Source organism: Budorcas taxicolor, unplaced genomic scaffold (assembly GCF_023091745.1).
Source record: "Budorcas taxicolor isolate Tak-1 unplaced genomic scaffold, Takin1.1 scaffold244, whole genome shotgun sequence".
Classification (NCBI taxonomy): domain Eukaryota; kingdom Metazoa; phylum Chordata; class Mammalia; order Artiodactyla; family Bovidae; genus Budorcas; species Budorcas taxicolor.
In genome coordinates, this window is record NW_026291861.1 from 36,720 (window position 1) to 64,252 (window position 27,533).

Genomic DNA, 27,533 nt, shown 5'->3' on the forward strand with positions numbered 1-27,533 from the left:
GAGAGTAGACGAAATAGGAGGTGACTGCTAATGGTATGTGACTTCTCTGGGGTGCCGAAAATGTTCTGCAATTAGATTGTTGGGATGGTTATACAACTTTGTGAATATGCTAAAAATCACTGAATTGTTAATATGCCAAAAATCTCTATAGAGTATGATTTATATTAAAATATGACTTTAACCACAATTCTGATTCAAACTAGCTGATAATGCATATTTATCTCTTTCCCCTCAAGAGGCCATAACACAATAATAAAAATTCGTAAAACCACAATATGAAGAGAATGCTAGAGGTCATACATGCCTGAGAAAGTACATTTCTAGAAGAAGGAAAACTTGTGGAGATGTTAGCTACTGAAACAAGAGGGCAGGGAACAGTGCAGCAGAGAAAGGCAGAGTGTGGTTGACGGGACAGCCACACTTTCCGCAGAACCTGGACGTATCTCAGTATGTGGTAGTTTAGTCACTAAGTCATGTCCTGCTCTTGTGACCCCATGGACTGTAGCCTGCCAAGCTCCTCTGTCCATAGGATTTCTCAGGCAAGAATGCTGGAGTGGGTTGCCATTTCCTTCTCCAGGGGATCTTCCCAACCCAGGGACTGAACCTCTGTCTCCTGCTTTGCAGGCAGATTCTTTATCAATTGAGCCAGCAGGGAAGCCCAGTGAAAGGATGAGCACCCTAGAACTCAGAGGACGACCTTGATACTCCTCTACCAGCTATGAAGATGGCTTAGGAATGGGGGAGGGGGGAGGGACTAGGGCAGTAATCTGGTTTTTAATTATTTTGGTTATTATTACTCCAGAAGAGGCCTGCCCACCTGGAGCTAGTGTTCCTTTAAGATCCAGGAGAATAAACTGGCAGTTTATAGGAACAGACTGAGTTGCCTCATTAAAAAGGCTTTAGTGACTGGCACATCCCAAGACAAAATTTGCTTTCACATGGAAAACTTGGTCTACTGCATCAAATAAATTTAACTCTTGCTACAGCTTCACTTTCTTTTACAGATTAAAAGAGATCCAGGCAGCCATGCCAAATTAAATTAAATTTTAAACTTCCAACAAAAGAAATCAGCCATATTTGCCAAGATTCTAGAGGGTAAACCTATATACAATGGGTGGGAATAACATGGGGAAAATGTCTGGTTTGGTTAAAAGAAATAACTTCCTAACAATTAGGGGGAATTCAAAAGTAGAACAGACTACTCTGTGAGGTAACAAATCTCCATTGATTGAGAACCTATGTGCTGATCAATGTTATATAAAACAACCATTAAGACTCGTAGCTCCACTCAAGGTTAGTTTCAGCATATGTTGGGGAAAAGAAGAGTTTTGTCTTAATGTCCTTCTGAGTTCTCTATCAAGTAATCGCTCTTTAGCTTCCCAAAGACTTCTCTGCGAGTACCTAGACTCAACTCACTCCCTAGAACTGGAGGTGGAGTCCTCACAACAGAACCCATCCCCTCACAATCACGCCAGAGGAGGTATGAGAGAGGCAAGCCTTTTTTTTTTTTTTAGGGTCAAGATCTTTATTTCCTGATTTAAAAAATTGTCCCTGGGAGAATGGCATTGAAACATGTATACTATCATGTAAGAAACGAATCGCCAGTCTAGGTTTGATACAGGATATAGGATGCTTGGGGCTGGTGCACTGGGATGACCCAGAGAGATGACATGGGGAGGGTGGTGGGAGGGGGGTTCAAGGTTGGGAACTCATGTACACCTGTGGTGGATTCATGTCAGTGTATGGCAAAACCAATACAGTATTGTAAAGTTAAAAAAAAAAAATTGTCCCCATCACAGACTTCCTAGGTTCTCTTGTACCTTTGTCCCATTGGCTCCTGACTGGCTCCACATGGCTCCTTTCTTCCCACTGCCCACCCATCAACCTGAGTTTGACAGATCAATTCGATTTGTCCTTCCAACCTGTGGGAGCAAGGATTGGAATCTTCTGGCAGGTGGAGAGTTCCTCAATAGCCAGTGTTTAAGCCTAGTTCATCACTCTTTAGTTCTGCTTGCTCTTGGCTTTGGGGGCTTTGGCATCCAGTATGCTCTGGGCATGAGCAAGTTGCTTTATAGAATCCAGTATGAGGAGTCCAGGCAGCACCAACCACAGGGCATTCAAGAAAACAAAGTAAAACCAGAAGTAGAGTGGGTGGCCCAGCTCCCCGTGCTGGAATCCATCATGGTACTCTGTCAGGAAATAGAGCACATCTCCATATACCTGACCAACAGAGACCACAAGCTGTAGGACAAAGCGGAGGGGTTGATGGCGGAGAAAAGCAATCACCACCCACAGGCTGAGTGGTCCCCACAGGTAAGCCGTGACAGTCTCCATGCATATCATGAAGTTATCATTCAGGATGTATCGGCTGTCTCCCTTGGCATACTCTTTCCAGAGTTGAGATAAGATGGCTTGGTCTCCGAGAAGGTCCGCATGGTAGAGGCTGAACCAGCCCTCAATCACCAAGTGAATGAACCCACATACTGCAAACCAGCACAGGGACAGTCTCCGCCAAGTCCCCAGTGGGACGACCGCAGCACGCCCTGACAACAGCCATGTGGCCACAACTAAGACTCCAGAGACGGAGAATAGGCCAGCCAGGATATGCCAGGTGGGGCAGTCATTAGGCACAAAGTTGTCTAGTCTCAGATGCCGAGGCCAGTAGGGGTGCGTGGGGCTGGTGTTGGTGGTCATGTCTTTGTAGGTCAATAGCGTGTTTGCAGAGGCCTCTCCCACAGGCTCCTGGGTCTCACTAAGATTCCAAGCCTTCTTTAAAAAAAAAAAAAAAAGTGTTTTTAGTTTAAGTTGAATGGTTTTATTGAGCGTTAACAAAAAAAAAAATTTTTTCCCCCTCGTTTGTGCTTCTGTACATGTGGTAAAATGTCTTCAAAAGGGATATTCACTGGGAGTAAGTTGACTGTAGTACATAACCAGAATGTTTCTCTGCCTTTTTTCTCCATGGCACTGACTTTTTTTTTTACAAGTCTGTTATCTTGTAGAATAATCTGCATTTTTAATTTTCTTTGTGATTTCATTTCAGATGGTCACTTCCTCAATAATACAAAGACCTAGGAGAAACTCTGAAATTACTTTCCTCACAGGCTTATTAAATTCTAAAAAGGTTAATTTCTTTCCAGGATTGGTCTGGGGGTTGAGGGGCTATGGTAGTTCTAGGGATAAAAAGAGAAACCAGATACATTCCCTTTGCTGAGATGCTGAAGCAGCAAGGTCGGCCCACTGGCCTGGCTCTAACACAGTTAGTGGCTTCGGTGGTCTACTTTCTCCACCTCTGCTGCACTCATGAACCCGGGTTTCCCTTCTTCCACTTTTAATCCCCAGCAAACAATTCCTCACATGGCTGTGAGTGAGGCTTTATGAAATCAGATCCCCCAGTTTTGTTTTTTTTTTAAACAGAGTTTGTGAGGTCTAGTCCTTACCTACCTTTTGAACTTCAGCCTGTCCTCATTACATCCTATATACAGATATTTATTTACAGGTACACAGATATTTATTAAGTCATACACAAATATTTCTGCAGTGCCTAATTTAAAATACATTGTTCTATATTATTTTAAAAAAATGTATCTTCTTTGTTGCTGCACTAGGGCTTTCTCTAGTGGTGAGTGGAGGCTCCTCTTTGTTGCGGTGCGCAGCCTTCTCACTGCAGGGGCTGTTCTTGTGGCAGAGCACAGGCTGTAGGCACGTGGGCTCAGCAGCTGCGCTGGGTGGCCTCTAGGGCATTCGGGCTTCCGTAGCTGAGGCACACAGGCTCAGCAGTTGTGGTGCACGGGCTTAGCTGCTTCGTACTATGTGGAATCTTCTCAGATCGGGGACTGAATTCATGTCCCCTGCACTGGCAGGCAGATTCTTAACCCACTGTGACACGAGAGAAGTCCTAAAATATAGTTTTAGACAAAAGAGAAAGATCTTTTCCTCATAGAACTTAACATGCTTTTGTTGCTTGAACAAGCTCAGCTCCCTCCAGAGCCCATCTCAAGGGCCTTTGCCCAAGCTCTTCCCTGCCTAGAATGTTTTTCTTTCCACTTCCCATTCCTTTTCTTACTGTTCTATTTAGTTTCTCTACTTGTGCAGTAGAACTCCATTTGTTTCTTTCACAGCTTATACCAGGAAGTGTGTGTGTGTGTGTGTGTGTGTATAAAGAGGTTTCTTTGTGTGTAATCCATCTATTCTGTAAAGCTGGATCACGTTCACTTAGTTTGCCAGGCAGAATAGCAAGAGTTGGACATGACTTAGCGACTAAATAACAAATATACTTCAAACTTTTCATGACTGTTAGCATATCATAGGGTTTCAATAAGCACTGGCTAAAAGAGTAAATCATGATTTATGTGTTATCAGATTGACCACCTGACATATCTTGATCTTAAAAAAATTAGTCATCTAATAAACGCTTTGAATGTAAAAAGTGTAATTCTGAGTCTCCAATGCTATCCCCTTTCTATATGGTGCTAATTTTTATAACAAGGTAAGCATATAAAAAGTATACATAGTTTCAAATATTTATCAGCTTACAGCAATATGATTATAAGTCATGGGTGAGGGAAAAAATAACCAGATACTCAACTGGACAGACAGGTTTTTGAGTCCAAAGGTAGCAAAGGTGTAGTTAAATGAATAGAGAGCAAAACCAAAAATTATTAAAAGAACTAGGGTAAAAGCAGAGAAAGGGGAGTCTCTTAATGAGAACAGAGGACATTATATCCTTGACTAAGAAGATACAGGTCGCAGACTGCTGTGCTGGTCATAAACGAGGGGACCACATTAGAGACAACAGATATATTCTTATATTCCAATTACCCTGTGGGAAAGCAACTTCAGGTATAGGCCCTATGATCACAGGTCAGTAGCATATTTTTTTATTCCTATCACTTAAATTCCTATTCATCCTGCTAACATTACACAGTGAATATAAAATACACATTCACAAAATACAGAACTTCCAGGCTAGATATAAGAATCAAAGATTTAAAACATCAAAAGTTGGGCTACCCTGGTGGTCCAGTGGTTAAGCATCTGCCTTCCAATGCAAGGAACATCGGTTCAATCCCTGGCCCAGGAAGATCCCACACACCAGGAAGCAATTAAGTCCCTGGGTTACATATACTGATGCAGCGCAACTACTGAAGCCCGCGGGCTTAGAGCCTGTGCTCCCCTACAGAAGTCACCACAGTAAGTTCGCACACCACAGCAAAGAGTAGACCCTGCTCCTAGCGCCAGGAGCAAACTCAATAAAACTAGCGGAGCAACAAAGACCCACCACATCCTTCCAATCTTAAAAACAAAGGTCTATAAAGTATTCTTTGATGGAGTAAACTGCATAATTATTGTATAACGGGCTTCCACATAAGAATTCATTTGAAGAAAGAATTCTTTTAGAAAGTCTGACAACTACTTATCTAAAGGACAGTAGAACTATTACAATGATACAGATTTTTTTTTAAAGTAGCATTTCAAAGGGCTATTATATATTTGTATAAGGCCAAAAATTATCAAATATTCCATGTCCCATAAAGATCTAAAATGCCCAAAATATAATATACATAATATACTTTGTACTGACATAATCATTACTCAATGTATTGCTGACTTTTGGATCTTGCTGACCTATAAACAGGCTTCAAATGGATAATTTTTTAGTGTATCATTTCTGACCTTAAAAACTGTGTTTTGGAACCTCAGGCAAGTGACTAACATATGTCATATATAAAAAGGACTGGTTGTACTTAGTACTTGAAGATTATGTAGCTAGAATAAGGCATGTTTTACCTGCAATCCTCTTGCAATTATGATATAGTATTAAACTGTTCACAGCTATGACTTCTTTTGGTAGGATCCTGTTTCTGATTTTAGTTTCACTTCTGCCTAATGGGATTAAATACTTTTCTTAAATATAATTTTTTCCCCTAAAACTGCTGCAAAATTATCACCGTATCTGTTTTGAGCTACAGGTATTTCCTAATTCCTTCTGCCTTTAACATAAACTATACCAAACACAAATGAAAGTTATTTGCAAAGTTTAATGTTTTAAAGAAGGAAAGTACTGGAAGTCAATAAATCAATTCAACATAAGTAAATTATTGAATCCTGAGACTGAGTAATTATAGGACATAAATAATTTGAAATCTTAAATATAAACCAACTCTTTTATTGCTTCTCATAATCTAATCAAGGCCTCTCAACTTTTTTAAAATAAATTTTTATTGGAGTATAGTTGTTTCACAAAGTGTTAGTTTCTGCTGTACAGCAAAGTGAATCAGCTACATTATATCTGCCCTTATTGGATTTCTTTCTCATTTAGGGCACCACGGAGAATACTGAGGAAGTTCTATATAGTAAGTTGTCATTAGTTATGTTTTATATGCAGTAGTGTATAGAGCCTCTACACTTTCTGATCACATAGCATGTACTCATTTTCTAGGGCTGCTATAACAAAGTGGCCCACTCTACTGCAATAATATAGGGCTTCCCTGGTGGCTTAGAGGTTAAAGCATCCACCTGGAATGCAGGAGACCCGGGTTCGATCCCCGGGTTGGGAAGATCCCCTGGAGAAGGAAAATGGCAACCCACTCCAGTACTCTAGCCTGGAGAATCCCATGGAGGGAGGAGCCTGGTAGCTTACAGTCCAAGGGGTCGCAAAGAGCTGGACACGACTGAACGACTTCACTTCACTTCTACTGTAATATGGAGGCTTCCCTGGTGGCTCATATGGTAAAGAATCTGCTGGCAATGCAGGAGACTAGGGTTCAATCCCTGGGTTAGGAAGATTCCCTGGAGAAGGCAACGGCTATCCACATTAGTATTCTTGCCTGGAGAATTCCATGGACAGAGAAGCATGACTGGCTACAGTCCACAGGGTTGCAAAGTTGCACGACTGAGTGACTAACACTGACACTAATATGACCTCATCTTGACCAGTTACATCAGTAATGACTCTATTTTCAATTGAGGTCACATTCTGAAATACTAGAGGTTAGGATTTCAACATAAATTGTGTGTGTGTGTGTGTGTGTGTGTGTGTGTGTGGTGGTGGGGGGACACAATTCAGTCTCTAACATACTGTAATACATATATATTTATTTAGAAATTATTTACATTCAGTCCTGCAGAAAGAATTATATATACCGTAGTCCTTATACAATTAGAAAATCTGAAAAGACCCAGGTCAAATATACATATGAATAGTAATCCTTCCTTTATGAACCCTAACAAGCTGTGTTGCACATTCTGTGGATTACATGCAGCTCACCAGTTTCAAGGATAGCATCATCTCTTCGGCTTGGTGCCTCCTACCTTCTAACATCTTCCCTCTGCTTCCTTAGCCTGCCTCTTCTGTCACCTTCCACATACCTGGCGTTCCAACCAATCTGAAGCATTTGCATGAGCTAGACCCTTTCTCTGTTCAACAACTCTGCACACGGTGTTTCCTATTGTTGAAATGTGCTCATTCTCTTCACTTCACATGAACACATAGTGAACTCCCAATCATTTTCTGAAATTCAGCTCAAATGTCATCTCTGGAAAGCTTTCACAGACTGTTCTGGGCAGCACAATGCACTTTTCCAGGGCACGTTGTTCATATCTCTATTATTGTAAATTTCTATTTAATATACATGTAACACACACATATATTTAGATTGAACTGATATTTGAACATTCTGACCTAAAAAAACGACGCAATTTCATGTGGTTCAACTTAATACTTGACAACAAATCCACTGAGAGTATGGACTGTATTTTTCATTTTTATATTTCCAGTGACTATAATGGAGTTTGACAAAAGCATATATATCCTTAGTACATGCTTCTTGAAATTAAGGAAAGGCTTAGACACACATTCCATTTTCAGATTTTACTGTTCAAGAATGGGTAGATATTGACTTGATCCTATATGAGTTTCATTGGGTTTATTTAGTTTAATAGTATTTTAAGTTACTTTCCCTTGCTTTTGTATCTCTGTATATGGAGAAATCTCTTCAAGAGAGACACTCATTTTTTAAAAAACAGAAGAAGCTATGTAAGTTTTGTTTGAAGCCAATACAAAAACATTTCACAACTTTACTGTTTTACTTTCAAAATATTTTTATGCTTTTGAAAAAAAATAATTAATCATAAAAAGGAATATAAACAGGAGAGCTAAATAAAGATATTAGTTGTATAAAGTAAGTGTGGTATTTTAAATCCCAACAATATTTTAGTAATAGCTAATATAAATCTAATTTTAGAATGTCAAATTTTTCACATTATTTGGTTTGTAGAAAAGCTGTGATAACTGAAATAGCATTTAAGTATTGCATGGAGAGTTAAAAGGCAAGGTATGGAGAAGTGTTCAGCTAGAGTTAGGAAGAAAGACGTGGTGAAGCCTGGGAGAAATTAGCAGGAAGTGAGACACAGATAAACATTTTCCCTGCTTCCTCATTAAGCACTTAAGTTAACAAAATACATGCAGTGAGTCTTCAGCATGCCAAGGCAGTCAAGAGCAACACAGCTCAGAGTCTGGCTCTCATCCACTGTAGAGACTCTTCTCCTTTTATGGCACTTCATGTTCCTTATACTCAAATTAAAAAAAACTTGTTGCAGAGAAAACCACATTAAACATGTCATTATTTCATGTCTTCTTCTAAGTGCTCTTTCCTCAGCCTCAAGTCTTTTTCCATATTTTTGCCTTCTAATTTTTAAAAATTCAGCTCAAATATCATCATTTCTGGGATTTTCTCCCTCACTTCTCCAGCTAAAGCTGATGATCTGTCTTGTGCATTTTCACTGTATCCAGTGCATGCCATCATTGCATTCTTTTAACCACAGCGTGATAATTTAACTGTTGACATTTATCTTCTCAATTATATTACCACACAGTGCTGGGGACACTAGATACTTACTGCCATTTGTTACATAAATAAATTAGTAAGAAATGAAGTGAGAGTCTGGAATAACAAAGCACTGATGAAAAGCTTATTTGGAAACAGAAATTGTGACTACTGAGTGAAGTCCGGCTTGTCTATTGCTATATTCCTAGCATTTAAGTCTACTGCTTGGTACCATGTGGGTGCTTTGCAGGTTCTAGCAGGGGAGTGTAACTACTCATATACCCCTGACCAAAGAATGGTCTTCTTTACTAGGGAAGGTGGTTCTCTTTGAGTGTGCAGCTTTGGGAGGGACACGCATGGAGAGATGAGGTGGGAAGCGGACACTTGCCTGGCTAGTCAGATCAGCTGAAACAACCTTGGCAATTGAAGGAGTGATAGATGTTGCAGCCAGATTGCCTTCAGAGCCTGTAAGTATGCACTAACTAAATACTTAACACACATGGAAAATAAGAAAAAGCAGACTATCTAATAATGGAAGGTAAATTGAAGAAGGGCACCCGTAAACAAGTAGTAAGAGAAGTACCTCTAGTTTAAGAGGTAGTTATATCAAGGAATAAAGAAGCTGTAAAAAACAATAAGATCATTGATGAGCAAAATTTTTTTAAAAAAGTTACTAAATATAAATATGAACTGGGGGAAGAGTCAATATAAGTTCATGTAAATATGATTTATGCTTTCAATTAGAGTGGTCAAAGACATTAGCATGCCCACATAAATAAAAATAACACTGTTCTTTACATCTGCAAAATACGCTGTATCTTTTGCCACTAATGTATTTATGTTTTCCTGCTTAATGCCTCTACCTTGGGCATCAAAAGTCTTACTTAACCTCCAAAGGGAGTTAGCTGTTCATTTACAAGCATATCATACCACTCACGTCCAACCCTTTGCGATCCCAGGGACTGTAGCCCGCCAGGCTCCTCTGTCCAGGGAATTCTCTAGGCATGAATACTGGAGTGGGTAGCCATTCCCTTCTCCAGGGGATCTTCCCAATCGGGGGATCGAATCCAGGTCTCCCACATTGCGGACGGATTCTTTACTTTCTGAGCCACCAGGGAAGCCCATGACGGCATACCTGTACTTTATACTGGTGCTGCATTATTTTAGGATTGCTTTCCTATGATATACTGAAGCACTTAACTTGGTATCATCATCAAACAATATTTAAGAGGACCTGTGTACCTCTAATACTGATGCCCATGTACTGACAGTCCAATGTGAAGAAACAGAAATCACTGAACGTCTTTATCACTCACACTTTTCACATATCAAGGTAATGGGCAAGCTATGCTGGTAGAGTTTGTAAACTCAGATGGCAAGATAAAGACTACAGGACAAACTCGACCCAAGCTTACAAGAAATATACACATGGAGAACTTACCATCTTTGCTTGGCACTTGGACTTGTCCATCTACGCTGGCAAGGTTTCATGCCTTGGTATTCAAGGTTTCCAGGGACCTGATTTGTACCTTCTTTTTCTGTCCTCTCTCACTAACTCCCAGTGACATTATTTTAGAACTTAGTGTTTTCTACTCATTGGAATCAAACACAGGGACTAAACATGAGAAAGACTAGGACAAAAATCCTAAAAATAGCAATTATAATAGACTTAATTAGACCTTGTGTTGGATTTAAAAGTTAACTTTAAAGTGGGCATTTTATGGTTTTTTATTTTTTATTTTTAGTTTAGCTGTTTTAGTTATGCATCTATTTTTTAATCTGATGGTACACAGAAGCAATAGTTCATCTGACCGGAATCAAGAAAAGCCAGCAGTGGCATCTGAGGCAAGATACATGCTGCTTCATGGCTCTGTTCATTAAATATTCAGAAAAGCTTTTCAAATTAGAATCTGTGAAACTGAAAAGTGAAATCACTTTATGGCAGGCGAAGGTTCGCAGTTTTCTGGCCCTACTGACACACGCACAGACCGCCCTTCTGTGGGCCATCTCCTCCGGGAATCTGTCAGGCCTGCTTCAGGGTGCTCAGGTTACCCAGCTCTGTTACTGAGTCATAGAGTGTCTTGAGGGTTCAAGCCACTGTTTTTATAGATCTGTTTGTCCACACTCTCTCCCACTCTCACTTCCTCCCCTAAAAATATTCTTGGCCTCGTAGGAGATAAAAGCACTTGTGTCTACCAGCAACCAAAGAAACACTGCATCTTTTCTGAATGTGTTATTTCCTAAACATAATAAAATGGCATGATCAAAGTTTAGATTTAAAAGGCTTTTTTAAAGATGTTTTAAGACTTCTGTCTCCTCTTACAAGATAGGATACATTAGAAAATCGGTTCAGTGTCAGAATATGGAATTCCAGTTCAGTTTTGAAAAACACCTTGGAAGGATTTTCAAAACATAGGCTGACATGAAATGTTCACAAACATGAGGTTTACACAAGACACTAAGTAAACATCATCCCCCTACCTACAGTGATGGTCTGAAAGTGTGGCTGAAACTTATGAAGCAGACCACAGTTACTCTGGAGGTGAAGTTTTCCTGTTCAAGAACAAAGCAAAGGATAAGTGGCAAAGGAAACTCATGAACTGGATACAGGGTTGGGTTTCCAATCTAGAAATTCTATGAGTTTATCACCTCTATTTACACCTCTTTGCCACACTTAGGTTTCAAGGTTATACTATATACCTTATGCTCTACTCACCAATTCTTAGCTAAAAAGTTCCCTCTTTTCAGAAAACTGACTAGTACTACAAAACTTATGCTTTCCTTTTCAGAGATTTACAGCACTGAGTAAGGCTCCTGTCATACATTTTACAGGCTTCCTACCCTTTTCTTAAAAATAAGCATCAAAGTGATCTGATGTCTTTCCAAACAAAAATTCTGGCAGCAAAATTAATCTCCTGAGACATTATGGATGGTTTTCAGTTACTCTATTTGGCCCCTTTTCTTCTTTCTACATTCTTCCTGCTTGGTGGTTGCTGCTGGCTCTCCCAATGAATCCTTTAAACAGAGGGCACTCTCTCATCTACAATTATCAGCTTCCCCCAAACTTAAGAACATACTCAAACTGTAAAGACTACGATTGGGCAAGCAGTTTAAGCCACATTTGTTGTAAAATGATATTAATGGTTAAGAGTTCAACTTGCCTACAATGTTGAGTAAGTAAAATATGGGCTGAAAGTTTTACATTTTGATAGTTGAGGGTCTTTCTTTATCCTCACATCCAAGTTTCAGGCAGGGAGAAAGCGGGAAGGGCAAAGAGGCTAAATACCCTCTCGTACTCTTAAATAGCTGTCCTGAAAGCCTTGCCCAGACTTCCAAAACGTCACTGTATCCCTAGGAATAAGGAAGGTTGGGCGGTCTACGCTTTTTTTTTTTTCAAACTAGGCACATTGCACCTGAATGAAATGAAGTTAGGATAGTAAGGAAAAAAGGGGAACAAATATTAGCCATCTCTACTACAGCCATACTGAATTTGAGGTGCTTTTGACATACCTGTGGAAGATGCTGAAGTGGTTACAAACACAAGAGGACCAGGAGGTTTACAGATATACATTGGGGAGCTGTTACTATAAAAATAATTTACCAACTTTATGACCATTTTTGTCCCTTGGACTGCAAGGAGATCAGACCAGTCAATCCTAAAGGAAATCAACCCTGAATATTCACTGGACAGACTGATGGTGAAGCTGAAGCTCCAATACTTTGGCCACCTGATGCAAAGAGCCCACTCATTAGAAAAGACCATGACGCTGGGAAAGACTGAAAGCAGGAGGAGAAGGGGATGACAGAGGACGAGATGGTTTGATAGCATCACTGACTCAATGGACCTGAGTTTGAGCAACCTCCGGGAGATGGTGAAGGACAGGGAAGCCTGGCATGCTCCAGTTCATGGGATCTCAAAGAGTCGGACACGACGGAGTGACTAAACAAGAGGAACAATGTGAGGGGAAAAAAAAGACCCTCAAATTGAAACTTGAGAGTCTCTAGAGGAGGCACCTATAAACTATCATGAGAAGGAGCTGATATAATGAGCCTGAAATGTTCTTGAGATACACAAGTGAATAGTGGCAGTTCAATTTGAATGAAATTAAGATCATGGCATCTGGTCCCATTACTTCATGGCAAATAGATGGGGAAACAATGGAAACAGTGGCTGACTTTATTTTTGGGTGCTCCAAAATCACTGCAGATGCTGACTGCAGCCATGAAATTAAAAGGCAATTGCTCCTTGGAAGAAAAGTTACGACCAACCTAGACAGCATATTAAAAAGCAGGGCCATTACTTTGCCAACAAAGGTCCGTCTAGTCAAAGCTATGATTTTTCCAGTAGTCATGTATGGATGTGAGAGTTGGGACTATTAAGAAAGCTGAGTGCCGAAGAACTGATGTTTTTGAACTGTGGTGTTGGAGAAGACTCTTGAGAGTCCCTTGGACTGCAAGGAGATCCAACCAGTCCATCCTAAAGGAAATCAATCCTGAATGTTCATTAAAGGACTGATTTTGAAGCTGAAACTCCAATACTTTGGCCACCTGATGCGAAGAACTGATTCATTTGAAAAGACCCTGATGCTGGGAAAGATCGAAGGCGGGAGGAGAAGGGGAAAACAGAGGATGAGATGGTTGGATGGCATCACTGACTTGTGGACCTGAGTTTGAGTAAACTCTGGGAGTTGGTGATGGTCAGGGAGGTCTGGTGTGCTGCAGTCCATGGGGTTGAAAAGAGTTGGACATCACTGAGTTACTGAACTGAACTGAATTTGAATAATTCTCCCCTGATGTCCCCATATCCATCCTCTATTTATTAAAAAATTGTATTTTGGATACTATGAAAGTAGTGACAGTGTTAGTCACTCAATCATATCTGAGACCCCACAGACTATAGCCCTCCAGGCTCCTCTGTCCATGGAATTCTCTAGGCAAGAATACTGGAGTGGGTAGCCATTCCCTTCTCCAGGGGATCTTCCCAACCCAGTGATTGAACCCAGGTCTCCTGCATTGCAGGAAAATTCTTTACCATCTAAGCCACCAGGGAGTTGTATACTATACGGCTAAACAAATGCTGTTTGGGTATTTTAACTTTTTCATGTAATCCAATCTCGTAATAAATTGTCTTTTATTTTTTTAAGTTATTTTAATTATTTCTATACGCAACAACTCTACTTATAACATATGGTATATCTCAACCCTGGGACCTCAAATAGGTTCTTTTCTACTTCTTAAGAATGATTGTAATCAGGGTGAGGGAGAGGATTTACATAATCATCACAGTCTAGTGTTGATGGATGCCTGAGAAATTAACAGTGAATCTGTGGATCACTATGTTCTCTTGTCATATATTTATATGGATGCAAACTTGGTAACAATCTTATTTGTCAACAGAAAAGGCAATAATGTAATGTTATACAGCTTAATAAGTTTCCTGTTCTATAGTTAATTCCAATAGTTCTTTTAACAGGTTGGGTGTGGAGGGATGCAATGGTTGTCAATAGTTGTTTTTTTTTAACTTTAGTAGTATAACAGAAGGCTTTCAGATGAATACAAAGAAACTGGTCTTAGATATTATGTTTTGTTCCAGTTCAAAAAACTTTTTGAAGTTTATTCAGAGTTGCTTAACTGCCAGGATTCTGAAGATAGTTACACAAGGATCAAAACTGACCCTCTGAGTCCTATTTACTACTCTATTATCCAAATATACCTTTTCTGCTAAAAGACAAAACTATGTCAGTATTTTTCTTAGAGTTCTGACCTTCCTTATATGAGGTAAACCTCCATAAAATCTCACGGTATACACTTGGCATTGTTTGACCTATTCAGATCTGCAGCTAGAGCTATTTTGTACTTTTGGAAATGAGCTATAGAAAGGTATTCTGAGTTGTATAAATTTTCAATGCATCAGTGTGCTAATACATTGAGAAAGAGTGAAACATTTACTAAGAAAGTCACAATGACTGAAATGCACATGTAGGTATAATCAGATTAATCAGAAAGCTAAAATTTTTTTACTGCTTTGTGTATATACCATTGCATCATCATAGAACTATTCTATCAGTTCCTGGTGAACAACTAAGTTGGTTAATCAAAATTCAGGCTGAGTCATTAATTGATTTATCCATTCAATAAACATTTGGTGAGTGTCTAATGCATATAAGGCATTTTGCTAGAGCCACAACATAGAGTACTAATTACTATATGATCATGATATTGCTGAATGGCAGAGATACATTAAATAATATATAAAAGTGAATAAGAAAGACATGCTCCTTATCCCCAGAGAGCTTACTGTTTACTGAAGGAGACAGATGATAAAAAGGTAACAATTGTAAAATAGATATAATATGTGATAGAAAGAGAATGCTATGTCAGAAAATAATGAACAGAGGAAGGCCTGTCATGACATCTGAAAGAAGGGAGTTGGGGTGGGAGGGAGGAACCATTCCAGGCAAGGAAACAGCCTGGGCCAAGGGTCTGAGGCAGGACTGGGAATGATCAGGGATCAAAGAGAAAGTCGTGTGATTGATGTAGCAGGAGCAAAGGTGAGTGCGGAAGAGATGTTTACCCTTTCACATGGTATAAAGGTACAAATCCACATCCTAAAGCCAAGAGTCTGCAAAGTATATATTGCAGGTCAAATCTATCCTGCCTGTTTTAATAGTTTTACTGGAACACTGCCCTGCCCATTCATTTATATATCGTTTATGGTGCTTTTGTGCAACAAGCAGTAGTTGCTACAGAGAGATGCGGAATGCAAAGCCTAAAATATTTACTATCTGGCTCTTTACGGAACAAGTCTGCTGCCTCCTGTACTAAGTGTGGAGTAAATTAGAACTGACAATATGAAAGTTGAAAAGGTCAGGCTTTCCTAAAGCATAGAACCACTCTTTATAACTGCTCAATGCTGATTCACATAAGAAAGACACATAAAGATGAGCAGGTCAGTGTTATAGAGGTAGGGCTTTAAGATGTCCATTCCAGAAGGGTAGAAGAGATGTCTTTAAGATTAATACAGGGTTTCATAAAGCACAAGGACCTTTTATCCAAGGGGGTCAAGAACCTGGACAAGGCCCGAGGATAGTATAACTGCAAAGTAAAAATGCAGTTAGGCTCAGGAGTACTGGAGGACATTATATAAAGAAAAAAACTGATTCTTGCTGACACACTAAGCACTGCTAACATATATTTATTAAAGCTGGAAGTTTGCATGTATTTCTTTGCGTGCCTCTGTGCTCAGTCACTTCAGTTGTGTCCAACTCTTTGTGACCCCCTGAACTACAGCCGCCAGGCTCCTCTGTCCATGGGATTCTCCAGGCAAGTACACTGGAGCAGGCTGCCTGCCATGCTCTTCTCCATGGGGTCTTTCTGACCCGGGATTGAACCCACAGCTCCAGCATCTCCTTCATTACAGGCAGAGTCTTTACCCACTGAGCCACCTGAGAAGCCCATATATTTGCTTAGCATCTATCATTTCTAGTAACTGACAAAAGTAGGGCTGTGAGTTAACAAATGAATAAAACTCTTAGAAGCTACCTTAACCAAAGCAACTTACTTTTTTTTAGACTGGAACTCAGACTAGGCTATCTGACCCACAGGTATGTTTGTCTTGTCTTGAGTAGTTTCTTAGGATACCTCATATTAAAAAAAAAAAAAAAAAATCAAGGGACTTTCCTGGTGGTCCAGTGGTAGATTCTGTGCTCCCAACATAGGGAGTGCAGGTTTGATCCCTGGTTGAGGAACTAAGATCCCACATGCTGCATGGTGTGGCCAAAAATATACATAAATGAATAAAAATAAATGCATACTCCCACTCATTAAAACATTTTGAAAAAAATCTAGATATTTAGCAATCTAAATATTTGGCTTGCTTCATTTCTATATTGCTACAATCAGCAATGTACCTTGTAGATATAGAAAAGGCATATAATTCTCAGTTTCCAGTCTTCACCACTTCCTATTATATTACATTCAGCCTGCCTTATTATTTTTTTAACCTATCAAGAACATTTGTTTGTAATCTCTGGTCCTCATCTTATAATGAAGATCACAAATCTGTTCTTTACATACTTCTTTTCAACATTTATTTTCTAACCATGTCCCAGATGCTATGCATACAAATACAAATAACACATCATCCTTGCCCTTCAGAAGCTCTCAGGCTAGAGGCTGAGACCAATGAGTTAAATGATCCTAGGCAGAATGCTGACAGCACAAAGGAAATCAACTCTACTCTGGCAGGTCAGGAAGCACAGTACTAGGGAGATGCTTGAACCCAAACTTGAAGGGGTATTCCAGGCAGAATAGACAGAGCAACAAGGAATGCTACTCTTTTGGCAATAATCAGAATAGATGAAACATTGTAAAGATGCAGGAGGGTGAGAGCGATAGGAGTGCTAAGGTTATATCAAGATTCATGTTGATGTATGGCAAAGTCAATACAATGTTGTAAAGTAAAAAAAAAAAGAATGGCTGTATTTACACTGGAAAGAGTGACTTTTATCCCATATGCAAAAGGGAATTAGTGAAGAGACTGTGGCACAATCAGGTTTATATTTTAGAAATATGATTTTGGAAGCAGCATGGAGGACAGTTTCTGATGGAAGACTTCCAGTTAGGAAGGTATCAACGACAAAATCCAAACTGCTTTGAGGCCTGAAGGCAAGAGGCAGCGATAGGAATGGAAAAGAGAAACTGGCTAGAGACAGTGACTGACTAATGAGGAAGATGAGGGTGAAAAAAATGTCAATAAAGACTACTCGCAAGCTTGTACTTGAATGATGAGGTATATAAAAAAAATGCAGGAGAATTAATGAATGGGAGGATGAAAATAGGTAGTATAAAATCTGAGGTGTAAGTGGCTACATACATGGCAATATCCATTTGGCATCTGGATAAGAGTCAGGAATCATGTGGAAGGCCAAGGCAGGAGACAAAGACTAGGAAGCTGTCAGCATTTAAAGACACCAAGATGCATAGTATCACAGAGGGGTGTGCAGAGTTAGATAAAGAGCAACTACATATTCCTAAGAATCCCCAACACTTACATGGAAGAGAGGGAGCAATGCTTAGCAGAGAAGCAGGTAGATGTGGGGCAGGGGTAGCAGTATAAAGATGAAGAGAATCAGAGTACCAGGAATTGAGGTGATGGCAAAGGTATGGTGCAGATTATATACATAGATTCTAGGCTGGATAGAGAAGAAAATATAGAAAGGATGAATTTGTATAGGGTTGCCAGATTTACTGGAAACTGAAAAGGGACATTCAGCTAGATCTGAATTTCAGATAAACAAAGAATACTTTTTCAAGTATAAACATATCCCAAATATTGTATAATACATACTTATACTAAAAATTTATTCACTGTTTATTTGAATTCAAAATTAACTGGGGGCAGGGGATTAACTGCTCGCTGGGTATCTGAAAATTGAACTGAGTGTCCTGTATTTTATCTGGCAATCATAATTAATTGAAAAGGAAAGATGTAGAGATGGGAGTTCTCTGAGGTTACAAGGCAAGGGCATATTGTAGAGGACTGAGAAAGCTGAATATTAAAAAACTGCAGTTCAGAATTTCAGAGATGGAAGAGTGATGAAAAGGATCAAGAAGGGGTCCATTGGAATTTGTGGCTGAAACAGAATGGAAATGTAAGTCCAAGGAGAAACACTGAGACAAGAAGAATAGTACATGGTTCATTAGCATGGACACTGACTTCAATTAGAATGATGGCTAGAGAGTAAAGGGGATGAATATGTAGTTAAGTCTTTAATAATTAAAAAATAAAGTAGAATATGGGAGAGATTAAAATATATATATATAGTCTGTATTCTTGTCTGACACATGACAGCCAAATGTCAGACAAGAAGATGGAGAAATAGGGTAAAGGAGAGTATGTTTTCATAGAACTGCTGTTGCAGAGGAGGAGTGAAAAGAGATGGAAGAGATGTGAGTAAAAAACAAAACAAGCAGAAAGAAATGGGGATGAGAAGAAAAGGAACAAACAAGTTAGTAACCTAGTCCTGACAGGGAGAGAAGGCTTCTCGAAGTAAATGAAGTGTAGCTTGAGCTGAGATCCAAAGGATGTGATGTCTTACAGGTACCTCATATTCATCAGCTGCAAGATCAAAGAGCATCCCAAACTTGTCATATTTTTAGTGTTTCCTAGTTCAGTGAATGGTTGTACTGTCTGTCAAGTCATGCAGGTTAGAAATATAGGAGGTATTCGTGATATCTGCCTCCACTACATCCATTACGCAAACCATCACATAAGCATCAGGCAAAGAGAAAAGCATTCTATGCAGAGGAAGCAACATATGCAATATTCCTAAATTGAAAGATAGTATGGTGCATTCTGGAAATTAAAGACCATTTACTTTGAAATAGAAGAGGAAGGGGCTAGATCATGATGGGTTTTGTAGGTCAATTAAGGATTTTGTTGTTTATTTTAAGATCAATGGAAGCCATACACGGGTCTGAAGCAGGAAAGTGACATGATCAGACTTATGTTTTGAAAAGTGTATTTTGTGTAGAATGGCCAGCAGATTTGAGAAAATTAGAAAAGAAGAGTAGATAAAAGGCTAGTGCAATTATCCAGGTGAGAGGGGTGGTACTTGAAACAGGGTACCAACACTGGACATGGACAGAAGTGGATGGTTTCAGTGCTAGTTGCTGAGACCTGGTGGCTCAGACAGTAAAGAATTCACCTGTAATGCAGGAGATCTGGGTTCGATCCCTGGGTTGGGAAGATCCCCTGGAGAAAGGAATTGCTACCTACTCCAGTATTCTTGCCTGGAGAATTCCATGGACAGGGGAGCCTGGGAGGCTATGGTCCATGGGGTCACAAAGAGCTGGACACGACTGAGCAACTAATACTTAATACTTAGTGCTAGTAGAGATTACGGAGAAGGCAATGGCACCCTACTCCAGTACTCTTGCCTGGAAAATCCCATGGATGGAGGAGCCTGGTAGGCTGCAGTCCATGGGGTTGCTAGGAGTCAGACACGACTGAGTGACTTCACTTTCACTTTTAACTTTCATGCATTGGAGAAGCAAATGGCAACCCACTCCAGTGTTCTTGCCTGGAGAATCCCAGGGACGAGGAAGCCTGGTGGGCTGCCATCTATGGTGTCGCATAGAGTCGGACATGACAGAAGCGACTTAGCAGCAGCAGCTAAGAGATTAAGCCAGTAGGACTTGGTGATAATAGTAGGAATTCTCCCCTAGTCACTCAGTCGTGTTCGACTCTTTGCGGCCCCATGGACTGTAGCCTACCAGGCTCCTCTGTCCATGGGATTTTCCAGGCAAGAATACTGGAGTGGGTTGCCATTTCTTCTCCAGGGGATCTTCCCGACTCACGGATCAAACCTGGTCTCCTGCATTGCAGGCAGATGCTTTACCCTCTAAGCCACCAGGGAAGTCCTCTCAATGTTATTATGAATTATCTAGTTGTGAGCGAATGACTGATTCCAGGGGAGAGAAGAGATAACTGAGCATGTTTTGTAACAGTACTGCCCTTAGACTTGGGTAAGGTTCCTCCTCCTGCTACAAAGGGCAGGGAGTCTGTGAGGTCAAGGGGTCACGTCTACCAGGAACATGCACACCTCTTTCAGAGTGGCTAGATTTGAGGGCAGATGGAGCGGCTCATTACCCATCACTATTCGCAGGGGGTTTAGGGAGGGGCTTCCCTGGTGGCTTAGAGGTTAAAGCGTTTGCCTGCAATGCCGGAGACCTGGGTTCGATCCCTGGGTTGGGAAGATCCCCTGGAAAAGGAAATGGAAACCCACTTCAGTATTCTTGCCTGGAGAATCCCATGGATGGAGGAGCCTGGTGGGCTACAGTCCATGGGGTCACAAAGAGTCGGAAACGACTGAGTGACTTCACTTAGGGATGTGGACATGGCTTGAATATGTTGAGTGAGGTGGGTGAAGAAGCTTGGAATGGGAAAAGAATAGGGTCAGTCTGAGGACTCTAGAAGTCTGAGAATTCTAAATGTAAACTTGGCCTTCCAGATTATTATTTACAGAGGTTTGTGAACGTAGTAGAGTAGAATATATTTTTAATAATAGTTTGATGATTCATAACTTAAATATTTAGACACATGGTCTTTGAGAATTCCAGTTGAGCTATTTCAAATCTTGGAAGATGATGCTGTGAAAGTGCTGTACTCAATATGCCAGCAAATTTGGAAAACTCAGCAGTGCCCACAGGACTGGAAAAGGTCAGTTTTCATTCCAATCCCAAAGAAAGGCAATGCCAAAGAATGCTCAAACTACGCACAACTGCACTTATCTCACACGCTAGCAAAGTAATGCTCAAAATTCTCCAAGCCAGGGTTCAGCAATAGGTGAACCGTGAACTCCCTGATGTTCAAGCTGGTTTTAGAAAAGGCAGAGGAACCAGAGATCAAATTGCCAACATCCGCTGGATCATGGGAAAAGCAAGAGAGTTTCAGAAAAACATCTATTTCTGCTTTATTGACTATGCCAAAGCCTTTGACTGTGGGGATCACAATAAACTGTGGAAAATTCTGAAAGAGATAGGAATACCAGACCACCTGACCTGCCTCTTGAGAAACCTATATGCAGGTCAGGAAGCAACAGTTAGAACTGGACATGGAACAACAGACTGGTTCCAAATAGGAAAAGGAGTACGTCAAGGCTGTATATTGTCACCCTGCTTATTTAACTTATATGCAGAGTACATCATGAGAAACCCTGGACTGGAAGAAACACAGGCTGGAATCAAGACTGCCGGGAGAAATATCAATCACCTCAGATATGCAGATGACACCACCTTTACGGCAGAAAGTGAAGAGGAACTAAAAAGCCTCTTGGTGAAAGTGAAAGAGGAGAGTGAAAAAGTTGGCTTAAAGCTCAACATTCAGAAAATGAAGATCATGGCATCCGGTCCCATCACTTCATGGGAAATAAATGGGGAAACAGTGGAAACAGTGACAGACTTTATTTTGGGGGCTCCAAAATCACTGCAGATGGTGATTGCAGCCATGAAATTAAAAGACGCTTACTCCTTGGAAGAAAAGTTATGAGCAACCTAGATAGCATATTCAAAAGCAGAGACATTACTTTGTCGACTAAGGTCCGTCTAGTTAAGGCTATGGTTTTTCCTTTGGTCATGTATGGATGTGAGAGTTGGACTGTGGACAAGGCTGAGCGCCGAAGAATTGATGTTTTTGAACTGTGGTGTTGGAGAAGATTCTTCAGAGTCCCTTGGACTGCAAGGAGATCCAATCAGTCCATTCTGAAGGAAATCAGCCCTGGGATTTCTCTGGAGGGAATGATGCTGAAGCCTAAACTCCAGTACTTTGGCCACCTCATGTGAAGAGTTGACTCACTGGAAAAGACTTTGATGCTGGGAGGGATTGGGGGCAGGAGAAGAAGGGGACGACAGAGGATGAGATGGCTGGATGGCATCACTGACTTGATGGATGCGAGTTTGAGGGAACTCCGGGAGTTGGTGATGGACAGGGAGGCCTGGCATGCTGCAATACATGGGGTTGCAAAGAGTCGGACATGACTGAGCGACGGAACTGAACTGAACCGTACTCTTGCTCAGGCTCTACAAATTAGGGTCAGGCCTGATAAGAGAGTGTAAGAGTATAAAAGAGTATAGTCCAAGTAGTAACATATTCAGATGATAGTTCAGTTTAGCTGGACCCTTTGAGAGATAAGATTTTCCAGACTTTTGCATGGGTATAAATGATGTAAATTTCTTAGTGATTTCAGTGTGATTTAGAAAAGCTTCTTAAATATTGCAGAAGTTTAGAGTGCAGAAGGGATCTTGGTGGTCATGTAATAAAATTTTCTAACAATAAATAAACCAGAAGTTCTGACAGAAAACGAGCACCCTGACAGAAATCACAAAGGTAGTCAATACCACATAATTTCCAGCCCCATACTCTTTGTCCACTCTTGCACCATTGTTACTTTTCAGGTAGATATCTACTGCCAGTCAACTCCAAAAGTTTACACTTGTTTTTATTGTTTTGCATTTTTAAAAAGTACAGTAAATACTTTTCATTACTTTAAAAATTGGAGGTACCTCAAAAAAGTCTATAAAGCAATATTAAGTTTTGACTCCAAAATATTCTTAAAACCAACCCCCTTTATCCCTCAAAAGTGAACACAAAATTAAGAATTCCAACTTCATGAACTCCCAAGAAGTGGGAATTCTGGAAAGTTACTTTCAATTGTTTTCTACAAAGTTACAGGCAACTTAGGGCACCTTTTGGGATTCAAAATATTCTCTGATTGGTCATCTACTCATTTGACTACTTTTATATATATATATTTCTTTGACTTTTTGGTCTCATGTAAGATCTTGGAATAAAATTATAATCGTACTCTTCACTTTGGTTGCAATTACTGTAACCCATCTCCTCAAATTCTTTATCTTCTAAGGTACAAATCAAAGCACACACTTACAAAACATCAAACACTCAGACTGCTAACTAAACGCTAAAATACACACAAAACCCTCTTTCTTTTCAAACATCTATAAACATCGCTATTGAATTTTTTCTTAAGGGTATCTGAATTATAATAGTTAAAAAAGAAATTTCTCTAGGAGTCTTACCTTCAAGCTGGATAGTAATCCGAAAGTTCTAGGTTTGCAGTTAGTTATTTTCCCTCAAGCATTAAAGATGATCTTAGCAAGACAGTAACGCATCTTGTCAGGACACCAAGCGATCTTTAGCCCCTCCCATCAACCGACTACTGCCTAATAGAAGGAAGGTTTTAATTTCCGGCAAAATTTTCTCTTCACAGCTGAGAATATGCGAAATTCGGCTTTTTGAGGGGGAAGAGAGAGGGGAGGGACCAAAAGGACCCCAGGGGAAAAGGAGGGGAAAGTGGTACAAGAAAAAGTCGTCGAGGCAGAGACGAGAGAGACCTGGGTTCGGACTGACTCGGGGTTTGGAGTGAAGGTTCCTCTCAGACATTCACTGGGCCCCCGAATTCACGCGGGCGACAACTCGAAGACCCTCCCCTCACAGCTTGCTCCGCCACTAACTACGCCTGGAGGACCTGTGACCTCCAAAACGGGTATGCTAGGCGATCCCCCACACAACTTCGGGTAGAGATTCGCGCTTTTGATTGGTTCTTGGAGATATCCCTCAGCGTGGCTCGCCCAATGGAGGGCCAGACCGATCCGCCCCTTCCCCGCCCCCCAAGGAGAGCCCGCCCCTGCCCCGCGCCCGGGAGCCGAGGAGAGTAAATACAACAGGAGCGCAAAATGGCGGAACCGCCGAGCTTAACGCAAGGCGCCCCCGCCGCCGTCTCGGAGAAAGAATCGTTCGGCAAAGTGCAAGCCCCATCCCGGGACCCGCCGGGTCCTCTGTCCGCCAAGAAGATCCGGACTGAGGAGAAGAAGGCGCCGCGTAGACTGAACGGAGAAGGAGCCAGCAGCGGTAACAGCAGGCAGCTGCAGTCTCCCGCCGCACCTTCGCCTCAGAGCTATGGCAGCCCTGGGTCTTGGAGCTTTGCCGCTCTGTCCGCTGCCCCCTCCCCGTCGTCTGCTCGGAGCAATTTCTCCTCTGCAGGCACGGCTGTCCCCTCCGCTGTCTCTGCTTCCCCCTCTCAGCCGGTGCCGCGCAAACTGCTGGTGCCTCCTACGCTGCTACACGCTCAGCCTCCCCATCTCCTGCTGCCCGCCGCCGCCGCCTCGGCCGGCGCCAAGCCGCGCAGACCCAAGGAGAAGCGAGAGAAGGAAAGACGGAGGCACGGTCTCGGCGGGGCGGGCGACGCTGGCGGCGCCTCCCGCGAGGAGAACGGGGAGATGAAGCCGCTGCCGCGAGGTGGGTGCCGAAGCCGGCAGCGGGGAGGGGAGGGCGCCCGGGGTCCCAGGCACGAGCTCGCGCCCGCGGGGCGCGGGCTGGGGGCGTGGGGGGGCCGCGTGCGCCAGCCGGGAGCGGGCGGGAGGCTTCCCGTTCACTGCAGGCTGTTTTGCGGTCCCCGTGGGGACAGGAAATGGAGCCTGTAATTTCGGTCGCAGAGTGGGGAATGGCCGAAACTCATTTTCTGTATCGTTTTTGCCTCCTAGTTAATGCGCGGCAGGGTTTGTAGAACTCGATCTAGAGAACCCGCCTGGGTGTGTTTGGCTATGGAGGGAGATTTGAGGAAACGGGATCGGGAAAGGTTTGGTCCTGTAAAAGATGTGCTTGACTATTAGACCGTTTAGACATGGTTACGAATTTATATTTGTGACACTGGCTCCCAACGCCAGAAAATCCTATCAAGAAAAGGGGTGTGGAGAGTATTGGCGTCAGCTGGAAGCTACCAGAGGCCTGAGCTTTTCATCCCTATTAGGGAAATGAGGTAGTGTGCAGGGCCTGGAGTGTGCTGTTTCATAAGGTACCCTCCCTCCACACTTCTCTGCCTTAAGTATTTTGAGTGGTCCTGTTTGAAATACCACCCTTCAAAAAGAATTTTCAGCCATATTCTTTTTTTTTTTTCTTTCTTGCAGCTAATGATAAAATCAGGAACATTGACTTTTTTTTGCCCAGACCAAATACTTGGCTGCAGAATGTTTTAGCATCAGAGAATGGCAGATTCTTTACTCTTTATTTTTTAAAGTTTATTTTTAAATGGAGGATAATTGGTTTACACTCTTGTGAGAAAGGCACATTCTTAAGCACTCTTTGCAGACAGGACTACACGGTCTTCTTTTAAAACGTAGGCTAAGCATATATAATTTTCAGAAAGTATTTTTGTAAAATAGTCCTGTTTAGCCATTTCGTGCACAATGTTTTGAGAGTGGTACACGTGGAGACTGGTTGAAAATTAGATTTTTATGTGATCAAAAGCTGAAAGCAGGTAATGATCTTTATTATAAATGTACATTGATACACGGTGTTGTCAAAGTATGTTTTAGGAAAAAAATGAGATGTCAAGCACTTTTAGCATTACTAATCTTTTTATTTTTTTAATTTCTGTTTTTACTTTATTTTACTTTACAGTACTGTATTGGTTTTGCCATACATTGACATGAATCCACCACGGGTGTACATGCGTTCCCAAACATGAACCCCCCTCCCACCTCCCTCCCCATAACATCTCTCTGGGTCATCCCCAGCATTACTAATCTAATGGTACCTTAGATCATGAAAAATTCTCTGTATTTTTTCGTAGTTTTAAAAAAAATGCTGCACCTGAGTATGTAACAACAGTGTTACTTCGATGGTCTGCCTGTAGCAAATTTTTGATATCTAAGCATAGCCATCAGGTACTCTGGCACAAGATAAAAGATCTCACAGCTTTGAAGAGTTTTGTTTCTAGAAAAGTGGTTTTGAGGATGGGATTTGTACTACTTTTAGTCTGAGATTTTAGGTGATTTTTGTTTTAAAGCAGTTTTGTTTGAATACATTTAAAAGTTGAAAGTGCCTGGAAGTCCGCATTTACAGCTCAATATTAGTCTTACTTGTGATGTGTAAACAGTGTAATTGCACTTCTAAGTTCTTTGAGGAAGTGAATATGAATATAACATTGTCAACGTATTGGAATGGCTGAAAATAAATAAGCATCTTTAATAATTCTAACTCAAAAACTGGAGCACATAAATCGCTTTTAAAGTGAAATGGCTGTTAAAGAAGAAGTTTCCTAATCTTAAATTGCATTTAGAATCCTCTGTTTGCAGGCTATAGCTTACATTATTAAGCCTGAATATAAGCAATGATAGCTTTTACATTAAGATGTTTTTTCATGATTTATAGGTTTTTTGAATAGTGACTAGATAGTAACACCATGGTAAAATTTTCTTCTCTTTCTTGGATGGAAATGCTGTTTTTATAGAGAGAAAACTAAAAGTCATTGAGGAGGATTGCTTTTAGTGTCTTGATGGTAAATTTCATGATGAAAATCTGATTGAGCCCCCAAAGTCCATTAAACAGTTAAGCTCCTGTATTTATTAGTAGAATTTTTAAAAAATAAGTTTTCAGTCAGAACTGCTGCATTTTTACATTGGCTACCATTCCAGCAGAAGTTATTTGGATGAAATGAAAGTGTGTGTGTGAAAAGAAGGGCATCTAGTAAATGTTACTTGAGTCAGAAGCATGATTTTTTTTTTTAAACCCCTTAGAAAAGATGGGTCAGTCCAGATTGAGGACAGATCTGTTGACAGCGTATCTGAAAGTTAAAAGTGATGGACAGGGGGATTATAAGAACTTACCAGTCTCAGCCCATTAAGTATAAGGACTGATGCCTCACACACCTAAAAACTCTGAGGCCATCTTGTCATAGTGCTGGAGCTGACTTGCATGATAGCCTTAGTCATCAAGTAAAAGTTAAATTTCTTTCTTATAAAAAGAAAAAGTGGAAAACATCTTAGATTTTTAAAATTATGAATAAGCAAGTTTTGCTGTATAAAGAGGTAATCCACTAAAGAGTTCACAGCCCATTTTCCTGTAATACTGATAAGTGTAGAAGATAAAAATGAATATTTGCTGGTGTCCTCCATTTAACTTACAGCAAAAAATAGAGCAGACATGTTACTAGAGAGTAAGCCCCCTTAACTGAATCCACTAACCAATAAAACTTGTATCGATTTTCTGATTTTTGTTAGCATTTTTGCTTTGCCTTTATTAACTTACTTCCTTAGAATGACCTTGCAAAGGAACAAAACCAGGACATTTCACTAATTTTTCGTCTTGAAAGTGTAGTTAAAGAATTTAATGAAAATAGAGGCTTTCTT

At 40.8% G+C, this 27,533-nt stretch overlaps 2 protein-coding genes across 4 annotated transcripts in view; one reads left to right on the top strand and one right to left on the bottom strand.

The window, feature by feature from the left end:
- Window positions 1-1,572: 1,572 nt before the first annotated feature.
- On the bottom strand, window positions 1,573-23,841 carry LOC128071164 (3-beta-hydroxysteroid-Delta(8),Delta(7)-isomerase). 3 transcript variants are annotated; one of them, XM_052664131.1, is made up of 2 exons: window positions 23,424-23,841; window positions 1,573-2,766 (listed from the first exon to the last, which is right to left on the bottom strand). In XM_052664131.1, exon 2 carries the CDS (start codon window positions 2,692-2,694, stop codon window positions 2,002-2,004), a length of 693 nt encoding a protein of 230 aa, XP_052520091.1. In that variant the 5' UTR covers window positions 2,695-2,766; window positions 23,424-23,841; the 3' UTR covers window positions 1,573-2,001. The 3 variants fall into 3 exon arrangements, with proteins under 3 accessions (XP_052520091.1, XP_052520090.1, XP_052520089.1); XM_052664130.1 differs by having other exon boundaries at window positions 1,573-2,769; XM_052664129.1 differs by lacking the exon at window positions 23,424-23,841 and adding an exon at window positions 10,267-10,296 and having other exon boundaries at window positions 1,573-2,769.
- Window positions 23,842-24,080: 239 nt separating this feature from the next.
- Window positions 24,081-27,533, top strand: part of LOC128071165 (lysine-specific demethylase RSBN1L) — a 61,047-nt gene continuing 57,594 nt past the window's right edge. The window contains exon 1 of the mRNA XM_052664132.1: window positions 24,081-24,642. Within this exon, the coding sequence (XP_052520092.1) occupies window positions 24,081-24,642 (562 nt within the window). The remainder of the gene's footprint in view (window positions 24,643-27,533) is intronic.

What these genes read in the sequence shown, in the direction of transcription:
- LOC128071164 (XM_052664129.1), bottom strand. Translation starts at nt 10,296, where the DNA reads ATGGACAAGTCCAAGTGCCAAGCAAAGATG. An exon ending in CCAAGTGCCAAGCAAAGATG is followed by an intron (nt 2,770 to 10,266) that starts GTAAGTTCTCCA and finishes TTTTTTTTAAAG; the next exon opens with AAGGCTTGGAATCTTAGTGA.